This window comes from Branchiostoma lanceolatum, chromosome 16 (genome assembly GCF_035083965.1).
Source record: "Branchiostoma lanceolatum isolate klBraLanc5 chromosome 16, klBraLanc5.hap2, whole genome shotgun sequence".
NCBI classification, from domain to species: domain Eukaryota; kingdom Metazoa; phylum Chordata; class Leptocardii; order Amphioxiformes; family Branchiostomatidae; genus Branchiostoma; species Branchiostoma lanceolatum.
The window spans coordinates 9,278,135-9,295,991 of record NC_089737.1 but is presented as its reverse complement, the minus strand read 5'-3'; the positions used below and the strand labels follow the sequence as shown (position 1 = coordinate 9,295,991).

The window sequence follows — 17,857 nt, the reverse complement described above, 5'->3', positions numbered from 1 at the left end:
GCTCCGAGCAGGTCAAAATGAGGGAACTGCGAAAAGTATCTTCAGACCACCTGACGGTAACGACAGCCCCTGCATCCAGCCGTATGGTGTCGGATATCAAGATGACGCTGATGACTCCACTAAAAACGAACAAAGCATGATGACAACCACTGCAACCAGCCATATGCCTTGATGATGATAATGGTAAGAAACCCAAAACATTTACAATGATATTTGGTACGTGGGCAGGTGTTGAATTCGTACACACTAGTTTTAACAAGAGGGAAGAGACATGTAAACAATAGATTCAATGATAGCATAGCATTATATGCTTGATTACTGTGAAATCGATAGATATAGTATAGCATAGATTTAGTTGTTTTAACTATCTGACTGTTAAGAACGCTTCATGAAACGATTCTCTACACTGAATACGTTTCATGTGATATGAATGAATGAATGAATGGATGATTATTTGCACTACGTACAGATAATCGGATATTGAAATACTGTACTGCATTTAGAAACATGCAAATAAAGATCATTGTCATTATCATTTAATCAAAGTAACTTGATTTGTTAGGTTTTCAGACGCCTTTAAAAAAAGTAGCCCCAAATTGTCCGAGTTCTTTGGCATTAGACAAAGTGACTTTCATCATAATCATGCCGTGAATGTTTGGCTGACATACGGCTACAAATTTAGATCATCAGGTTACGTCGACCCCTGTTACCTTTGTAACCTTTGAACCCAACCCAGTCTGTCTTTCGCGGCGCTCCCACCATTTTTATCCGAAAATCTATTTTCCGACAATCTACCGAAGATATTTTGTCTTTTGTGCATAGCACATCGACTTGGAACAATAAGGTAAAAATATTAGACTGTTGTGAACAAAATGTAGCATGCAGACCTTGCCTTTAGCACCGTTTTCTTTGTTTATTTTAGCTATGTCGCTCTCGACTTTGTTGTTTTGATTCCGGCGGTGTAGCAGTCGGTGGAGATTGAGGGGGTGGGACATTTCTTGACAAAAATATTTAACGTGTTTTACCCAACAGCGAGTTATTTTTCTACCTTAGCCGAGAAGGTTTATGTTTTCGGTAGGCGTGGCGATTATGGGAAGACCTATTTGTTGAAGCACTCCCCTAGACGCCTTACCCCAACAAGAGGGGTGTTGTCTAGTAACAGATCAAGAAGAAGATCAACAGCACAACTCAAGACTCTACTAGTACTAGTATGGATGGATTGTCAACATACATGTACATGTAGATTATGAAATTTAGTCTTTTCCTATGGAAAAATAATTAGATTGTGGGCACCCAGGCGTCTTTCTTTCGTACTGCAGCAGGTCCTCCGGTTGTAATATCTCGTACAACTGTATTCTAAATAAAGTATCATCACAATTTATATTCGTTTTTTGCTTTTTAGGAAATGTCGAATCCAGAAATCAGAGCGTGCGGTCTGTCCAAGGATGTGACTCTAGCCGTCCTTCCAAGACTTTACTTGGAGGAACTTCTCATTGAACTCTCCCGGAGAAACATCAGCACCGAATACAGTAGTAGAGAACACCTAGTGACGGTCCTTCGCGATGTAATTGAGTACGAATACCGTACTGCGAATCCCGATGCTGTCCAAAAAGCTGTAGAGTATGGCGTCACGTGGGGCGAACAACAACGTAAGCGCATGCCGTTTCCAGCCAATCCGCGAACAGAAATGCAACAGTACGCAAACGAAGCAAATTTTCCTACCGCGTATGCACAGACAATGTCCAGTATCTGGTCCCCACCCATCCCGCCAACTCAGTATAGCTCCACGTCGATGGAAAATTCCGCCAACAAAACTTCACGAGAGGATTACACAAACTTCAGTATATTCCCAACGTTCACAGCAGTGCACAAGCCAGCATCAGTCGGCAAGACTCCATCAAGACAGGAGAATGCGGAAGCGAATTTCAACGTCAAATCCAAGGAAACTTCTCAAACAGAGATAGTCTTGGTGCGAGGGCCGCCATCGAACGATGAAGACGCAACGTGGGACCCCAACGAATCAGATGTCTTAGAGCAACTTGTTCCTACTACTAAGAGCGACACAGCGGTTGACAGTGGTACTAAGCCATCCCAAAGTAATGTCGAAACTTCAACAAAACTAAAAGAGAGCACTAGTAAAGATGATACAACTTCTCAAGATGTGACGGTTGCGAAGAAAAAGCCTCAGGAGTCATCTTTGGCAGGCGGAAAGCGAAGAAGGCCAAGGAAAGCGACACCAACTAAGAGGGGGACAAAAACGAAGAAAAAGAAGTTGAAAATTGACGAAGTTTGGTCTGGATCTGAGGAAGATTCTGATATGACAGCAGTACCCAAGGCAGTCCACAAAGGCAGTCAGGATGGTTGTGAGGTATTATATCCCTTTGACTCATTTGTATAAATGTTGAACTCTCATTGATCTGTCTTTCTGTACAGTGTAATGAACACAGAGGTACGGAATATCAGTGATCTTGCCAATTTAACCTAGTGACCTAGCCAAATCAAGTTGTTTTCTTCATTGCACAACTCACCCACAATGTCTGTGCACCGTGATCTTACTCTTTTGCTCCCATGTCTTATTGATAAGTTTGTTCATTGTTTGAACTGGGCATATACAGTGTAATCACTTGTGGTAATACTAGTATCTGAAAGTTGAAGACATAAGCAAAATACAACAGACAAGGACTCTTCACAAGTTAGAGGCCTTCAGCACCTTTGACCTTGTGCATGTGCAGTTCAAACTGTGAAGGGGCTTATTACAAGTGACAGTTTTTGTGTTGTCTGCAGGGTGGGGGAGAGGAAGATGTCTACCACTGTCCACAGTGCGAGTACACCTCCAAGGTCAAAGTCAACATGCAGCACCACATCCGAACTCACACCGGCGAGAAGCCCTTCAAATGTTCCGAGTGCGACTACTCGGCGTCGCAGAAAGTCCACCTGGACACGCACATGACTCGCCACACGGGTGAACGCTCGTACATGTGCGAGGAATGCGGGCACCGGACAGCCTTCAGGTGCAACCTGGTCAGACACCTGCGCACCCACTCGGGAGAGAAACCCTACAAGTGCGAGCTGTGTAGTTACAGGGCGATCCGACGGACACACCTGACCAACCACATGCGAACACACACCGGGGAGAAACCCTTCATGTGTGAGGAGTGCGGACACATGACTACGGACAAGACAAGTCTCATCAGACACAAGAGGAACCACACTAATGACAAATATCACATGTGAATGGACTGTGTCTAATATTGTAATATTACACGAAGGCCAGAAAAAAATGTTGTTTCTAGCTATAGTTACCTGACCGACACACATTAATTTTTCTAGGCCTAATATATTTCAATTGCATTACATGTATCAAGAATTGCAGTGATATCTAATTATTTACAACTTATTTGTACTTAGTGTCTTAGTCAGTGTCATTTACAATATAGGTGCTGTGTTAAAGAAATTTGTAGAATGAGCATGACTTTAATGTATATTCTGTTCACCACATGTATTTTTGCTATGTAAATGGTATTCTGGTAGAGACTATGGTTTTGAGTGCCCAGAGGATGTCTTCCATATAATCCTATCTGTATGGCCTTTCAAAAGTTTCATGTATCATGATGCCATGTACATTTGTACCTCACATACTCCCCCACTGGACATTGCAATTAAAAGATGTAGTAGATGAACATACCTTAATGCTTGGCTAAAAGAATAGCTCTTCACAACACAAACTTGTTTGAGTAAGATTTATTATATTTCTTGCATTAATTCAATATAAACATAATATTGTAGCAGCTTTCATAGGAAGCAGTGTCCAATCTATTTATTGTTAAATATATGTGTATTTCAAATATTCAAATCATATTCTGATGTAACAAAACATCATCCAGTAATTTGCTAGTATTCATTGTTGGTTCCAACACAAAAGTCTCTTCCAATGTCTGTTAGAATCTGTGTTAGACAAGACTGATGTATTTGACATGTCCAGACTGAAAAGTGGGCCAAAACTCTTGCCAAACTCTCAAAAAGCTCCAATTCACATGTCCAAACTGGAAAGAGGGGAAAACTAATGCCGAACTTTCAAAAAGCCACAAAATGTACTATGACTTGGTCACATTTCCCATATAGGATGGTTTTAACTTACCTGAGTTGAAAGATACATCCAGCTGTCTTCTGTAAAGAGATAATGTCTACAGAACACATGTTTGCAACATGGTTGTATCCTATGACCCCAAAACCTGTGAAGTAATTCCAATTTTTATACAAAATGCATCTACATGAAAAGAACATAAGTTGCCCAATCTCATGCATCTGGTAGTAACAATTGGAAATGTGTAACATACATGTAGTCAACCAAATATATCAATCAAGTGATTACAATACTTTCATGTGGATAACAAATAGATTATAGCACTCAACTTCACACATTCTAAGCACATGATATTATTTTGTTCTTTGAAAGCTACTCAGATCTCTTAGACTCAAATCTGAGATTCTTATAACAACAGATGAATAGCAATCCTGAATGAAAAGTTTCCATATGTGATAAAGCCAACCTAACCAAACCATAAAAAGTCAAAACCTTGAAAAGAGCACAGAATGTGAACAAACTGAAAGAACACAAACATAACTGTAGGTCTTATCCATTGTTAAGAAACAAGTAGAATAACCTGCCTACCTGCCTAAGAGAAGGCACGAGTAGACTAACTCTAACTGGAAATTAAAAGCTACAATGTACAACCAAGCCATAAGAAGTACAGTACTATCTATTCTGCTTATCACCACCAACTGCAACAAAGTGATCGTTTCAACTTGTAACAGCCAAAGTTTGATCCAACAGAACAGTCAAGTCTTTTCACTGAGTGATAAATATAGTGTACAGGAAACGTAGCATCATTATATGAATGCAAATGTTCACAATTACCGCATATCTGTTTTCAGAGTTGAACAGTCCATATAATTTCTTAGAACTTCAAACTGAATGTAAAATATATAACCCTACATTAGCAACCTTTAACATTGATGATAGTCACTACTTACCTGACAGGCACCACAAGATTCAAATTCAACGCAAAATACACCATTAGGACTATATGCTATGTACAACAGATGACAATTTTGCAACAAGTTACAATAACATCATTACAAAGAATCCATGTGCCTTCTATATGCAGACACTGAAATTTTAGACAGTAACTTATTCAATTCATAGTTTTAGGCATCAATATGATGCTAATAACATACATGCCGTACATATTTTTTCATACTTTTCTTACACAAGTCCGCATAGCTGCCATTAAAGAAGAACACATGGGGAGATGGCATCATGGCGAAATTCATCTTGTAGTAGATGTACAAATATAGCCTGGGTGCCATCCTGTTTAAGATCAAGTTGATTCCATAAGTCACAACGTAACCCTAAGGAGGCTGGTTCCCCGGCTACAACATGGCATCGTCATTGTGAAAAAATCCATAAAGTGACGAGTCTCATTTTGGACTAGCAAGTTTCTGAGACATTTTAACCTTCTCCCTGCTGTCTAACTCTGTAACCAATAGGGAATTGGGTGCCACACGGCTACCTCAGAGTGCTAAAGGTTAAAAAACAGAACAAAACAGAACTTTGACATACCGTAAACTGGGAAATATTTGTGGTGGCTATTATGTTTGTGGTGAGCTCTGTGAATATGTGCTCTTGTGTCTTGTTACTATGGTTGTTTCAACCACAAACTAAAAACACTACGAATGACTTATTTCCTCGCAAGCTTTTAAAAAACAAATCTACAGTATGTCCTTTCTGACAAGGGTTTGTCTGCTCTGTTCTGTTTTGTGACACACATTTCCCAACGCATATGTTCTTCATGATATGTTGTTAAAGTCGCCTTTTATGCTTCGCTTCTTAAAGCATCGAGCCAAGCTCTCACCATATACACCAAAGTTCACATTTGTGCATATTTCCGAACCATTCCTTTGATTTGTTAGGAACGCTAGGCAAAGAAAGTCTTGACCACCATCTGTATGGGTCTCCGGCACACCGGACACGGTTTCCCGCGCTTGTACAGCTTCTTCGCGCACGTGTAGCAACAGACTAGATGTGCCGTCCGCCCGTGGACCATACTGGCCACCTTGGGTCTACTGAGACAGATCATGCAGGGCTCCATGACGACGGCACCCACGTGGTCCTGACTAACACCTGTGGCGCCGGGTGCGCTGTTCACCTCCTGCGAACTGCTCCCGAGGGACGAGAAGGCACTGTCGGTGCTGATGGTGCGCTCTGGGGGGGACACGACACCGGGGGAGGGTTCCGCGGGACTTGCTGTATCATCGTTTTCCATGGACTGGGCTTCAGGACAGGAGTTTGAGCGCTGGAGCGTGCTGTGGATGTAAAAAGAAAGGATCTTTAATTTAGAACTCTATGTCAGAACAAGACTTAGTAATGTGTGAGTTATAAGCAAAGGTAACAGCAACACGTCATTCAGGCCTTTTAACATGTAGATTTGTTACATGATACACCTTGGCTTGACTAGTCTTATTTCTACAGAAGGGCTAATAAAGGCTACAACCAAAACTACTGTAACACTTCTTTAATAACACAGACTGAGTGCAAAAACAAATACATGCAGCAATATTCTTATCAATCTGTATTTTTCAGACCAAAATTCTAGTTATATCCATTTTTGGTTACTAGAGGAAGGAAGACACCCAAAGGTTTAGTAATCCTTTTTCCTTCTTTTAAGTCCTTATCAAATTAACTTATTGAGTCCTTGGGCATTTTGGTCAAGGAATCCTGTACGGCACACTTTGCACCATATACATGTTGTATACATGTACTACCACTAGCTACATTGTTGTTGTACTTGAAAAAGAATCATGCTTCACCTCAATTGAGGATGACTGCTTTACCTTTTTTTTTATATGTTGTATAAACTGCATAATTTTATTTAGCACATGTACAGCTGAGTGGAAAGTTGCTGACCTTCTCTGGCCGGAGTTGTGCACTTCAGGGAACCAGTCCTTCCTCAGGGCCCAACAGTGGGAGCAGTAGCGCTGGTACGGACTGTTCCTCATCGGACACTTGTCACACTTCCACTTGTCCTGGAAATAGGAAAAAAAGACAAAACATTCTCATGACGTGTTTAAGAGGTTATATAATGCACACAGCAGATTGGTGTGCCCGGGGAATGAATACACAATATCATTTCATCAGGGCTCTAGCCAGCGCCAGTTTTGCCGTAAATTTACGGAACTTTGCTGCGCGTTACGGAAAAAATTCAAGACCAATCCGTAAACCTTGACGGAAAAAAATCGGGAGAAAAGATATAGACAGGGCGAAAACTTTTGCAAAGATCTCCAGAAAAGAAGCGGAAGTTTGAAGCGAGGTCGATTCAGGCCATTTCTATCTTCCGCCGGCGTCAGGTGACAACCCAAAGTTTATAGGTAGGTGACAAACGGAGGCGCGGAGGTTGCCAGTGGTTCGTGGGCCGAGAGAAAATCAGCATCGTGTGCCCCCCTCCCCACTACTAGTGCCCCACTACAATTCTGGCCGGTCGCATCGGGCTGACGTTTTTCGGCTGTTTTCCCCGGTTCACCGCTAGTTATAGCCACACAAAAAATACTCCGGTAGTTTCCGTATTTTTTTTGTAAACATTGTTAAAGTTTTACGCCGAGTTACACCAAGGAGGTTAAAATAAACCTCCTTGGTTACACGCACTCTTCCCGCGAAAACTGGTGTTGATAGTTTTAGACCTCAGAATCAGATATCATCTACCAATAACAGCGTTCGTTCACGCCGCGTCACGGAAAATCGACCAATGACATACAAGTCTCGCGGTTCACGAGAGGCGCGAATCCGCGAGGTTTTATCAGAAATTGATATTTGGTGCGAAGATGGGGCTTGAATCGACGAATTTTGATCAAATGAAGTGGAAGTAACCGGAGAAATCGACCATGGAAAACACGGAAGGAAAATATTGAACGTCTTTAGGGCGTTCTGTCCAAAGTAGGGTGTCTCATTTCCTACTATATTTAGTACAGGGCGCAAACGGGACCGGTACGACGCGTCGACCGGTGTTGAAAATGTTTTATTTCTGCCGACTTGAATTCACGTGTATATTTGTCAAATAAATAAGAAAGTTTTGTGGTGCTAAATTTCATTGATTTGCCGATTGTATACAACGAAGGCCCAATTAATTTTTCACCCAAACTTGCCCCTCAAAATGCTGGAGATAGCGTTTCAGAGGGTCTAGATTTAAAAATTTCCCGGGGGGGAATACCCCCGGACCCCCCTAGAATTGTCGCGCCTACGGCGCGACGCCTCGCGCCTTCGGCGCTCGATATGTTAGGTTTGTACAAATTTTAGGGCTTACGGGATAAAATTTCAGGCTGGCTAGAGCCCTGCATTTCATATCTGAAGTATTTAGATAATTATGCCATAATTACAGTTTATTGAGCAGTGCCCATCCCTGTCTGCATGTGTGTGCCTGCATGCACATGTGCGTGCATGCATGCATATCCAGCGCAATATCTTAAGAACCTCTGGAAGGATTGAAATGACATTTGGTACAAGGGAAGGTGTTGGAGACCTAATGGTCAAGGTCGATTCTGGGCCTTCTGGTTGCCAACCTTGGTACTGCAGCTGAACTTTTGTTTGATGTATCTTTGGTCCTTGACATTTGGAGGTCTTGATTTCTTGGTGGAAGGTATATCTTGTTCCAGAATTCTCCACGATAAACGCTAAGACTAGTCTCACCTTATCCGTGATCTCTTCATCTGTACTTTCCTCTGACTCATCGGCCATACACGAGTCATTGTCTGAACATGGGATCATCTCCACATAGTACTCCTGTTAACAAACAAACTATCATCACACATACAAAAACAACTTTCATATCCAAATTTACCTCAACTTCAATGTTTCTACTAGAGACAGCAACTACTGAGCGACCAACTATTTAAAGTATTCAAAAGATTGCTCAACAAATTCCATAGGCAAAGAACATTTCTTTAAAAATTTTAAATCATACTTTTACATCGAACACCATATTCCAATTATGAAATGAATGGTCACACAAATCCATTCTTGGTCGACGGTAGCTCAGGGAATGCTGTCTAGTGGAAACTTAGAAATGGTCATTAAGAAATGAGGCACCCCTCTCATGGTAAACTGATTATCCTACCCTAATGAATGACATTTTCTGCTACCCAAATGAAAGAAAGAAGCAACCAATCAATTTTTTTCTTGAAACAATAAAATTCTTTCTTCTTTTAGACTTCACCAATGATAATATAGTAGAACCAATCAAACACTTTCTTACAAATAAAGGTAGGAAAACTAACCTCTTCCTCTCCATCGATGTCGGAATCATCATCGTCGTCATCGTTGTAGGGTTCGCTGGAGTCTGAGTCCAGCTCAAACTCCCACGGCCACTCTATCTCCTCCTCTCTGTCTGAGTCTTCCTCAAGGAACCACAGGTCATCCGAGGAGTCAGCTACATACGCAGTGGAGTAACCCTAAACAATAAACACACAGACATTAGATATGACCCGATAGTACATACATACATGTAGGCAGTGGAGTAACCCTAAACAATAAACACACAGACATTAGATATGACCCATACATACATGTACATGTAGGCAGTGGAGTAACCCTAACAATAGAAATAAAATACCATCATTTAACATGATCAGTTAGTGAACATAGGCAGTGGAGAAGCCCTAAACAATAAAAATACAAACCATCATTAGAAATTGCCTATTCATATGCAACTACATTTTGCACTTCTAACAGTTACTTCACATCGTTTCTTCTTATGCAAGGGAAGTTATTGAGAGTAGTGAGTTGAACTCCAGACAAGATTTAAATCCATTTGAAGGGATTCTTCACCGCAATCTTCAATATACATGTGTACAATGTAGATTCCATTAAAAAAAAATCATTTTGTAAATACTTTAAATGCACCTGTAGAGTTTAAATGATTTGTTTAACTTTTAAAGGTGATCTTGTGGTTAGGGTTGATGACTAACTATAAGTTAGAATTTTAAGAATCTGGGATTGAATTTCTAACAGGCCCAATGTTGTGCCCTTGGTAAAGGCACTTTACACCGTCCTATTTCCTGACTCGACTCGGGAGAAAATTAGTGGCTAAATATTGGTTTGGGATGTCCTCTTGGATGGGAGGTAACGCTGAAGGTACCATGTTTGAGAAGAGCTGCACTTCGAGCATGTTAAAGATACAACCAAACTTATCAAAAAGTGTAGATCAAACCTTACAGTCCGTTCTTACGCAGCTTGTACCTACTCTACAAAACTGGTGTGTTTTACCAGTTATTCAAAACAAACAACAACAAAAACAGTACTCACATCTATGCTCCATCGCTCAGTGCAGGAGCCTGAACTTCTTCTCTCGCTGTCCTTCGGGCACTTGACAAAGTAGAACCAGGGCAGCCCCTTGGGTCCTTCCTCGTCCAGCTGCAGCGTCTGACTCAGACTTAGAGACGAGGAGTGCCGTCTTCTTCTGGTGGACGAGCCTGTCGAACTGGTGGACTTCTCTGTGTATAGAACGATGGAACAGTCCAATAAATTGTTAATCTTTAAGCTTTCATCGGGATGGTAGTTTTACTTTCATATTTTTGGTGACCTCTTAATTTACCGTGAATTTATGACATTTTGAAGTTGTCTCCTTTGTATGACTACTGTACTATAGAATCGTTTTAACCACTACTTCTTAACACTGTAAAAATTTCCTTTCACTTCCAACACATAATAAAACCATATTTGTGAAAGGAATATACAGTATGAATATATCTCATACAAAATCCTTTCGTGTAAAAAGAGAACCTTGTATAAGAAGTCTTATAGATGTAGAAAAGCTTTAAAATTTGTCAATTTCAAAAAAAAATGTCCTTAACTCCTTTAGAGAAAAGGGACCATAATCATGTACTGTTGTTTGAAGCATTTCCATTCAATGTAAAACACCAATCTTGACTATTCATAACAATCAGCTGTTGAACCAATGAGAGAAAGCCAATTAGCCGTTTGACCAATGAGAGAGTGGCAGCATATTCGTCAAACAATATTATTGGTATTTTCTTGTTTCTATTTTTTGCATTTTGACAGAGGTGGGCAAGGATAGTGTATACCATTGCATTTGTGATTTCTACATGCAAAGATGAATAATAATTGGTGAGGAAGATTGAAAAAACCAAGAAAACTTACCAGATTCACTCAGTTTGTTCCTCCTTCTGTGTTTTCTTTTCTCTTTGGCTTTCTGTGGCACCGTGGAAGGTCCAGGCATTGGGTCATCCTGGCATTCTGACAGAGACGGCAAAAATTGAACACTGGTTAATGTATTTGATCAAAAAGACACTAAATATTCAACTTAAGTATTGTTTAGGTTATACATGTAGGTTACAAAATCAAAAAGGGGCAGAAAGAAAAAAAACTGTTAAAAATTGAATGGGATACTATTGTAGCCTGGTATCCACCCTATTCTAGCTTCAGTTCGCTCTTCAAATCACTTCTCCACAGAATAGTCTGGCCCCCATCACAATTGAAACATTTGGTCCTTGCGTCCTGCATTATTTTGAATCATGGAATATTTCTCAGAAGCGGTGTAAGAGGGATTGAATGTTCAAGCCCTGTTACAATTGCTGTTAAGAGGACTGTGTCACTTGGAGCCAATTAGAACTCTTGCCAACATTACATTTTAGCGAATTTTCAAATGCTAATCAGTTCTCTTTAAATGAGTACCAGACTATTCGGCAAGGACAACAACGGGAGGAGCGAACTGGAGCTAGAATAGAGTGGTTACCAGGCTAATACCAGTCCACCTAATAGGAGTGGTTACCAGGCTACATGTAGTACTACTGTCCACCTACCTGCCTGCCCTGACTTGGGTATTGCGGAAGGTTCTCTGCCCTCTGCAACAGAATGTTGCAATGTGTAATGAACTTTTGCTTGGGAGGCCGTCGATAGGGTGTCAGCTATGGGTGCAACATAACAGGCATAGGGATGGGTTAGTGGTTAATACTACTGAATGCTGGATTATACATGTATGTAGACCACAGAAATACAATGTAGCTAAGATATAATAGTACGTACTAATTTTATAGTACATGCCATTGACACAGTACAAGTGTATGGTCAAACCTGTACAAGTTACCATCTCTACATAAGGACCACCTGGCCAATGAGACCACTTTTTGATGGTCCCTTAGAAAATTTTCCCCATTGACACAAGCATTAAAAATCCGGTTAAAAAGATTCTATCAGTTCAATGAGTGTTCATCTTTAATTGGGCAGCTTTGACTGTTATATGGTAAAAACATGGATTAATTGTATACAGGTACATGTACAATTGAGTTTACCTTGTATCACTTGTGGGGATGTAACAGGCATACAATTTGCTGCTAGCACCTCCCTGCAAGAGAGACAGTGAACAAACTTAATAATCATAGGAATATAACATGCATGTACAGTTGTCATTCAGCACAAAAGAGAGCAATAAATCATAACAATAAACTTTTTTCATCATTTTAGATTCACAGAAAGTTAAACATGGTCGACTGTTTTCATCTAAATTCTAGTTTTACTAGTTCTTACCACAGACTGTAAATCTTGAACCTTTTGATGTTGTTTTATTTTTGCAGTCACCTCTCTTAATGACACTGCTAATATGCATTTCTAATGTATAACTACTGTACTACAGAAATGTATCGATTGCAAATCTAAAGTAACGCAAAAACATCCTTTTCCTTCCTACCGCAGATTAAAACACTGAAAGTAAGTGAACTTACAGTACCACCACACATGTACAGCAACATGATTTAAGTTCCGGTCCAAATCATATACAGTAAAAACTGCTACTTACCTACTTTTCCGCCATGCCTTCAGTAATTCTCAATAGCTTGACTTTATATCTACCTTATAAAGTTTCAAAGTTACAACAGTGCACTAGAAAAAGCCAATTCACGGTTTGAACTGCGCATGCACGAGGACAAAGGTGAAGGCCCCTAACTTGTAAACAGTTCATGCTTGACACATGTCCAAACATGTTTTGTTTATGTCTCAGGGGCCTTCACCTTTGACATATTACCCAAAATGCATTACACTGCGCATCCGGATGATGATGATGCGCATTTCAAACCATGAAATGGCTTATCGAAAAGTACTGGAGAATTTGGGTTTATGAAGACAAGTCTAAGACCACAATGAACCTACTTGACGTTGTATATGGTAAACTGTGGAACTCCCAAGGCCTTCCCCAGTTCATCATCCCTGCAGTTTATCACTCGTGGGTTATTGGGGTCGTACAACGTGCGCTCACCCATGTACTGGATCAAATAGTTCAATACCTGCAAAATAAAACAAGAAACATCAGAACATGACCTTCATTTTCCCAACCCCTACCCATCTACCAAATGTCATGACATAAGGGTCTATCCAATACTGTTCACAAAGACACGCACACACACAAAGAAACGGCACCCAAAATATAATCTTCTTAGCAAAGGCAAAGATGATAGTTAAACTAATTTCTCACCTGTTTCCTTGTGAAACACGTTCCAGTTGCTCCCACCTTCTGTAGACAGTTCAACAGGGCAGGCTTTGGGCACACCTGTGTGGATAAAGGGTTGACAGTTAACACACGGAAAGGTTTGATCACCTGTGTGTAATCTTTACATGGGCAGACACAAAGCCATACTGCACAGTAGGGTTAATAGATAGTAGGATAAATTGCAAAATCTTTTATCCAAGTTGGTATACCGGCTTTGGTGCAACTAAAAACATTCAGCATTGTCACTTTTCAGAACTCTAGATTGCTTGAGCATTAAAAAAAATCATGATACAGCACATAGAACTTAAAAGTGCTAATATACAGAAAAGTCAACAGGAAGCACAAGTCTATGCAACCGTACATATAACTTGTAAGTTAGTATTGAAGTGTTTTTTTTTACTCAGAGGTTTTTCAATATGAAATATAATTTTGTAAGCATTCTCATACACATGGAATCATTTTACAACATTGTCTCTTGGAAGACTTCAAAGTCATGATAGAGCAACTACAAATTCAGTTATACCAGTAACTCTTATATCCTATGGTGGTACAACAATATAGATTGGTTGAAACTGTTCTTGGAAATAGAAGTCCTTTACTGATGATAAGCATGTCTGGCATGCCAACTATGCTTCAGCCTAGTCTCAAATTCAGTCGTGGGCGTAAGGCTAACAAGCTGTCTGACCACAGAACTTAGCTTCATGCTCGGTGAGCAGCCCCCAAAGGGAGCACAGTTTCTCCAAATTGAATCTAACCTAAGAAAGTATATACTGTATTAATTAGAAGTTGTACACTTACCTTTTGATATAGCTATAGCTGCTTTTTAAAGGCTACTTTACACTGATATTACTGACTACAATACAATCATAAAAGAAGGACAAACCTCCTGAATTCCAGTCAAAGGCATGATTTCGAGTCACAAAAAATCCTTCGCCACAACTTGGCACAAGTCTGTGCAACCACTCAGTGCAAGTACGTAGTCATAAGATTTACCATGGTCAAACTGTCATATATACAGTACACTAATGTGGGGGCAAGTCTAGACTTGTACCAGCCACCCAATACGTATAACGGTTGATTCAGCTGGAATTTCTTGGCACTTACACAGGAAACGGTAACTTTTCTACAAATATGCAAGTTTCCTATTGATTACAATTCACAAGGTTGACCTAAAAGGTTGACCTATCTAGAAATTCGTCTTTATGGTCAATACTAAAGCTGGAATGAAGGCCATGAAATTGGCCTAGTTCTCTACAAAACTGTCTCAGGCATCTGTCGCGTTACTGACCAAAGCAAGTTACGTTCGCCTATAAACGTAGAAGTTTCATAAAAACTACATTGGACCTACCTTTTCCATTTCAACAAATTGAGGTACAGAATTTTGAAAGTCTTCACTCATATTTCCAGACATATAAAGATGAGTTTAGCTTCAAACGTTCTGAAATCAGTTATACGTGCCGTCCCGTGACAAACGTGCGTACGTTCCCGTGGTCAGAAAATTTAGACGCAAGTCTGGACACGACTCCAAAAACCCATGGGTCCATGCGGCTATCTGTGGTAGTAATTAACCTCGGGTTGAACGCAGGTTTAGAACATGTGCGCACATAGCCCTGTTCTATGTTGATACAGTTCAACTGATAAACAATCAAAAATGGCTTGAGTGACAAGCGATCTATTCTAGAGACATCTTTTTACAGTACTAAAGATATCCAGAAAGATTGTTCCTTTTTTTTCTTTCAATGGACCAAATGGACGGTTAAATATTAACAGCATATGACTATTCGCTTGTCACAATTAGTATTCAGAGTCTTGTCACGGGTGAGCATTTTTCCTGAACGAAGCAATTTGCCAAGGTAACACTGCACCAATGACACTATACATGTAATTACTAGTAGGGCTGTCACAGAGCTGGAAAACTTGTGTAATATTTTCACTTTAAAATGAAATAGAATCCATCCATTTTCGACTTGTGGCATCATGTGGCCTTTTGGTTTACTGTTAGGGTTGTTGACTTGGAATCTAGAGGTCTCGGATTCAAATCCCTGTGCCTTTGGGATACATGTACATAACACCTATTTCCTGACTCAAAAATGAGTATCAGTGTACTGGGGGAGGGACGTAAAGCTGGTGGTCCCGAGCTTGAGGAGAGCCACGTCTAAGATCCCACCATCGATAGAGTAGGTGTCCATCCTAGTGTGATTGGATCAAACCTATCACTACTAATATATCAGTCTACTGTAGTCTTATGCGAACTGTCCTTAAGGTACAAAAGTAGTGTGTTATGCCTCAAGGCCATATGGCCATACAATCCTACTGTAAATCTTTAATTGTTTGTGGTAGTATTATTCTAACAGTTTTGACTGTGACCTCTCCACTACAAAATTATGTCATCGCAAATTTTTTTCCGTTGTGTTGTAACACAAAATTTTTTTCAACCGTGAACTTACAACACCACGAAAACCTTCTCTCCCCTCCTACAACTGTAACAGCAAAATTAAGTCCTCACAAAAATGAAAAATTTACGGTAAAAAAAAATGGCCAACCTTTGGCACATTGGAGGCACTTGAAGTTGCTGCACCACTGGTAGAAGGCTGTGGACCACTACTGCTCCCAGCCTCGGTGAAGTGGCCCTGGGAGGCCAAGATGGTGGTGGCGATGATCGGAGCGGCCTGACTGATCACAGCGTCAACTCTCCTTTGCTGCTTCCTGTCCGACGAACTGCCGGACGACGACCGCGGACGTTTGAACTTGCGCGGCATCTTGTTCCGCCGGCGTCGGTTCCTACGCCGCTTCTCCTTTGGCATGATGGATTAACCTGTAGGAACGTCAAGAAAAAGTAGCAAGTTGGTCCTGTGGTTAGGGTTGTTGACTTAGATTAGAATCTGAAGGTTCTGGGTTTGAATCCTTGGCAGGCCCCTTGGGAAAGGCACTCAAAATTACTGCCTATACCATATAGCTTCGGTTAGGGGCATTCTCTTGGAAGGGACGTATGTAAAGCCAGAGGTCCTGTGTTTGAGGAAAGGAACACCTTTAGCAAATATGGTAAATCTCAATAAATCAAAATGTTGTAAACTTCTTCAGTAAATGTGGACAATTTGAACTGGATTGTAAATTGTGCAATTTAAATGTATACAACAGCCATTGTCACCATGACATTGCAAATTTCACCCCAAACATTCAAGAGGTATTTCAAACAATGAAAACATTAGCAATATGGAATCCAGATGTTCAACCCTTGTTTGTAAATTGTTCGACTTTAATCAAATATGACATGCTGAATACTTATCACCGGACTAGAGGCTATTATGTGCAGACAATTTGTGCAGGTGCATACACAACTCTTTTTTGTAGGGGCACGAATCAGATCTGTCAAGACAACTAACATTAGATTTTGATTAACAACATTATATTCCTCGAAAGTTTTAAGATTTACAATACTGTACTTTATAAATTATATGTAAATAAATACAAAATGATTTTCTGACTGAAATTTCTGTGGTATTCTGTAGCAAAAATGCTTCAGCTTGAGTTCAAGCCTCATCTACTGTATCTAAAATTTCATATTCTAAATCCTTGGTTTGACAATTCCATAATTGCAAAAATTAAAGGCCATTTCATCAAAGACAAGAAAGTGATATTGAAATGTAAAACTAAAGAGCCATAAACTCTAGCTTCAAGTTCAACATAACTCAATTGTGACAGCTATAAATATGACAGGCCTTTACGTTTGAAAATACACAAATTGTAAGGAAGGATGTTACCGAAAATTATGTTGAGTACATTGACGTTTATCTTTATGAACATAAAAATACAAATCATATCCATGCATAAGACCATTTTTATACCTAGTATCACTGCAAAACTTTGATCAACAGCGAGCTATTCTTAAACGACGATTAAACATGCAAAAATATCAAGAAGTCAAAATTTATGAGGTTATGAAGCCCCCCTCCCCCCAAAAGCAACATATTCTGTAAAACGGAAAGGCTTGTTTTTTTGCAAAGTCACTAAAGAAACGGCACTGTTTTACCCTAAATTGTCGTATATTTGAATACCAATAAACTTACTTACTTTTAGTTGCCCAAGTTGTCGTTAAGAGGAACTAAATTTAAAATTCAGCCTCAAAATTTCCGTGTGGACATGGACGACATTCTGGTCCATTCAGAGGTCAGGGGTTGTGCGGCGGAAGCTTACAGTAATTCGCCCTATTTACTGGCCTATATTTTGCCACTAGCGCCCATGAAACATTATATAAACTATAGAAATAGTTTAAAAACATATATGTATGACTTTCAAATACATATTTT

The 17,857-nt window shown here is 40.0% G+C and overlaps 2 protein-coding genes across 4 annotated transcripts; one reads left to right on the top strand and one right to left on the bottom strand.

The window, feature by feature from the left end:
- The first annotated feature begins 709 nt into the window (after positions 1–709).
- LOC136421747 (zinc finger protein 37-like) lies at positions 710–5,632 on the top strand. The gene is made up of 3 exons (XM_066409264.1): positions 710–844; positions 1,403–2,368; positions 2,785–5,632. Exons 2-3 carry the CDS (start codon positions 1,406–1,408, stop codon positions 3,232–3,234), a joined length of 1,413 nt encoding a protein of 470 aa, XP_066265361.1. The 5' UTR covers positions 710–844; positions 1,403–1,405; the 3' UTR covers positions 3,235–5,632.
- LOC136421746 (E3 ubiquitin-protein ligase Mdm2-like) lies at positions 3,727–17,696 on the bottom strand. 3 transcript variants are annotated; one of them, XM_066409261.1, is made up of 12 exons: positions 17,622–17,696; positions 16,094–16,365; positions 13,536–13,610; positions 13,214–13,347; positions 12,361–12,413; positions 11,872–11,976; positions 11,210–11,305; positions 10,355–10,542; positions 9,328–9,501; positions 8,741–8,833; positions 6,968–7,086; positions 3,727–6,366 (listed from the first exon to the last, which is right to left on the bottom strand). In XM_066409261.1, the coding sequence occupies exons 2-12, from the start codon at positions 16,352–16,354 to the stop codon at positions 5,979–5,981; spliced, it is 1,686 nt and encodes a 561-aa protein (XP_066265358.1). In that variant the 5' UTR covers positions 16,355–16,365; positions 17,622–17,696; the 3' UTR covers positions 3,727–5,978. The 3 variants fall into 3 exon arrangements, with proteins under 3 accessions (XP_066265358.1, XP_066265359.1, XP_066265360.1); XM_066409262.1 differs by having other exon boundaries at positions 17,618–17,690; XM_066409263.1 differs by lacking the exons at positions 16,094–16,365; positions 17,622–17,696 and adding an exon at positions 14,434–14,537.
- Positions 17,697–17,857: the final 161 nt, after the last annotated feature.

What these genes read in the sequence shown, in the direction of transcription:
- LOC136421747 (XM_066409264.1), top strand. Translation starts at nt 1,406, where the DNA reads ATGTCGAATCCAGAAATCAGAGCGTGCGGTCTGTCCAAGGATGTGACT. An exon ending in GCAGTCAGGATGGTTGTGAG is followed by an intron (nt 2,369 to 2,784) that starts GTATTATATCCC and finishes TGTTGTCTGCAG; the next exon opens with GGTGGGGGAGAGGAAGATGT.
- LOC136421746 (XM_066409261.1), bottom strand. Translation starts at nt 16,354, where the DNA reads ATGCCAAAGGAGAAGCGGCGTAGGAACCGACGCCGGCGGAACAAGATG. An exon ending in ACATCGATGGAGAGGAAGAG is followed by an intron (nt 8,834 to 9,327) that starts GTTAGTTTTCCT and finishes GTTTGTTAACAG; the next exon opens with GAGTACTATGTGGAGATGAT. An exon ending in CACAACTCCGGCCAGAGAAG is followed by an intron (nt 6,367 to 6,967) that starts GTCAGCAACTTT and finishes TTACATCCACAG; the next exon opens with CACGCTCCAGCGCTCAAACT.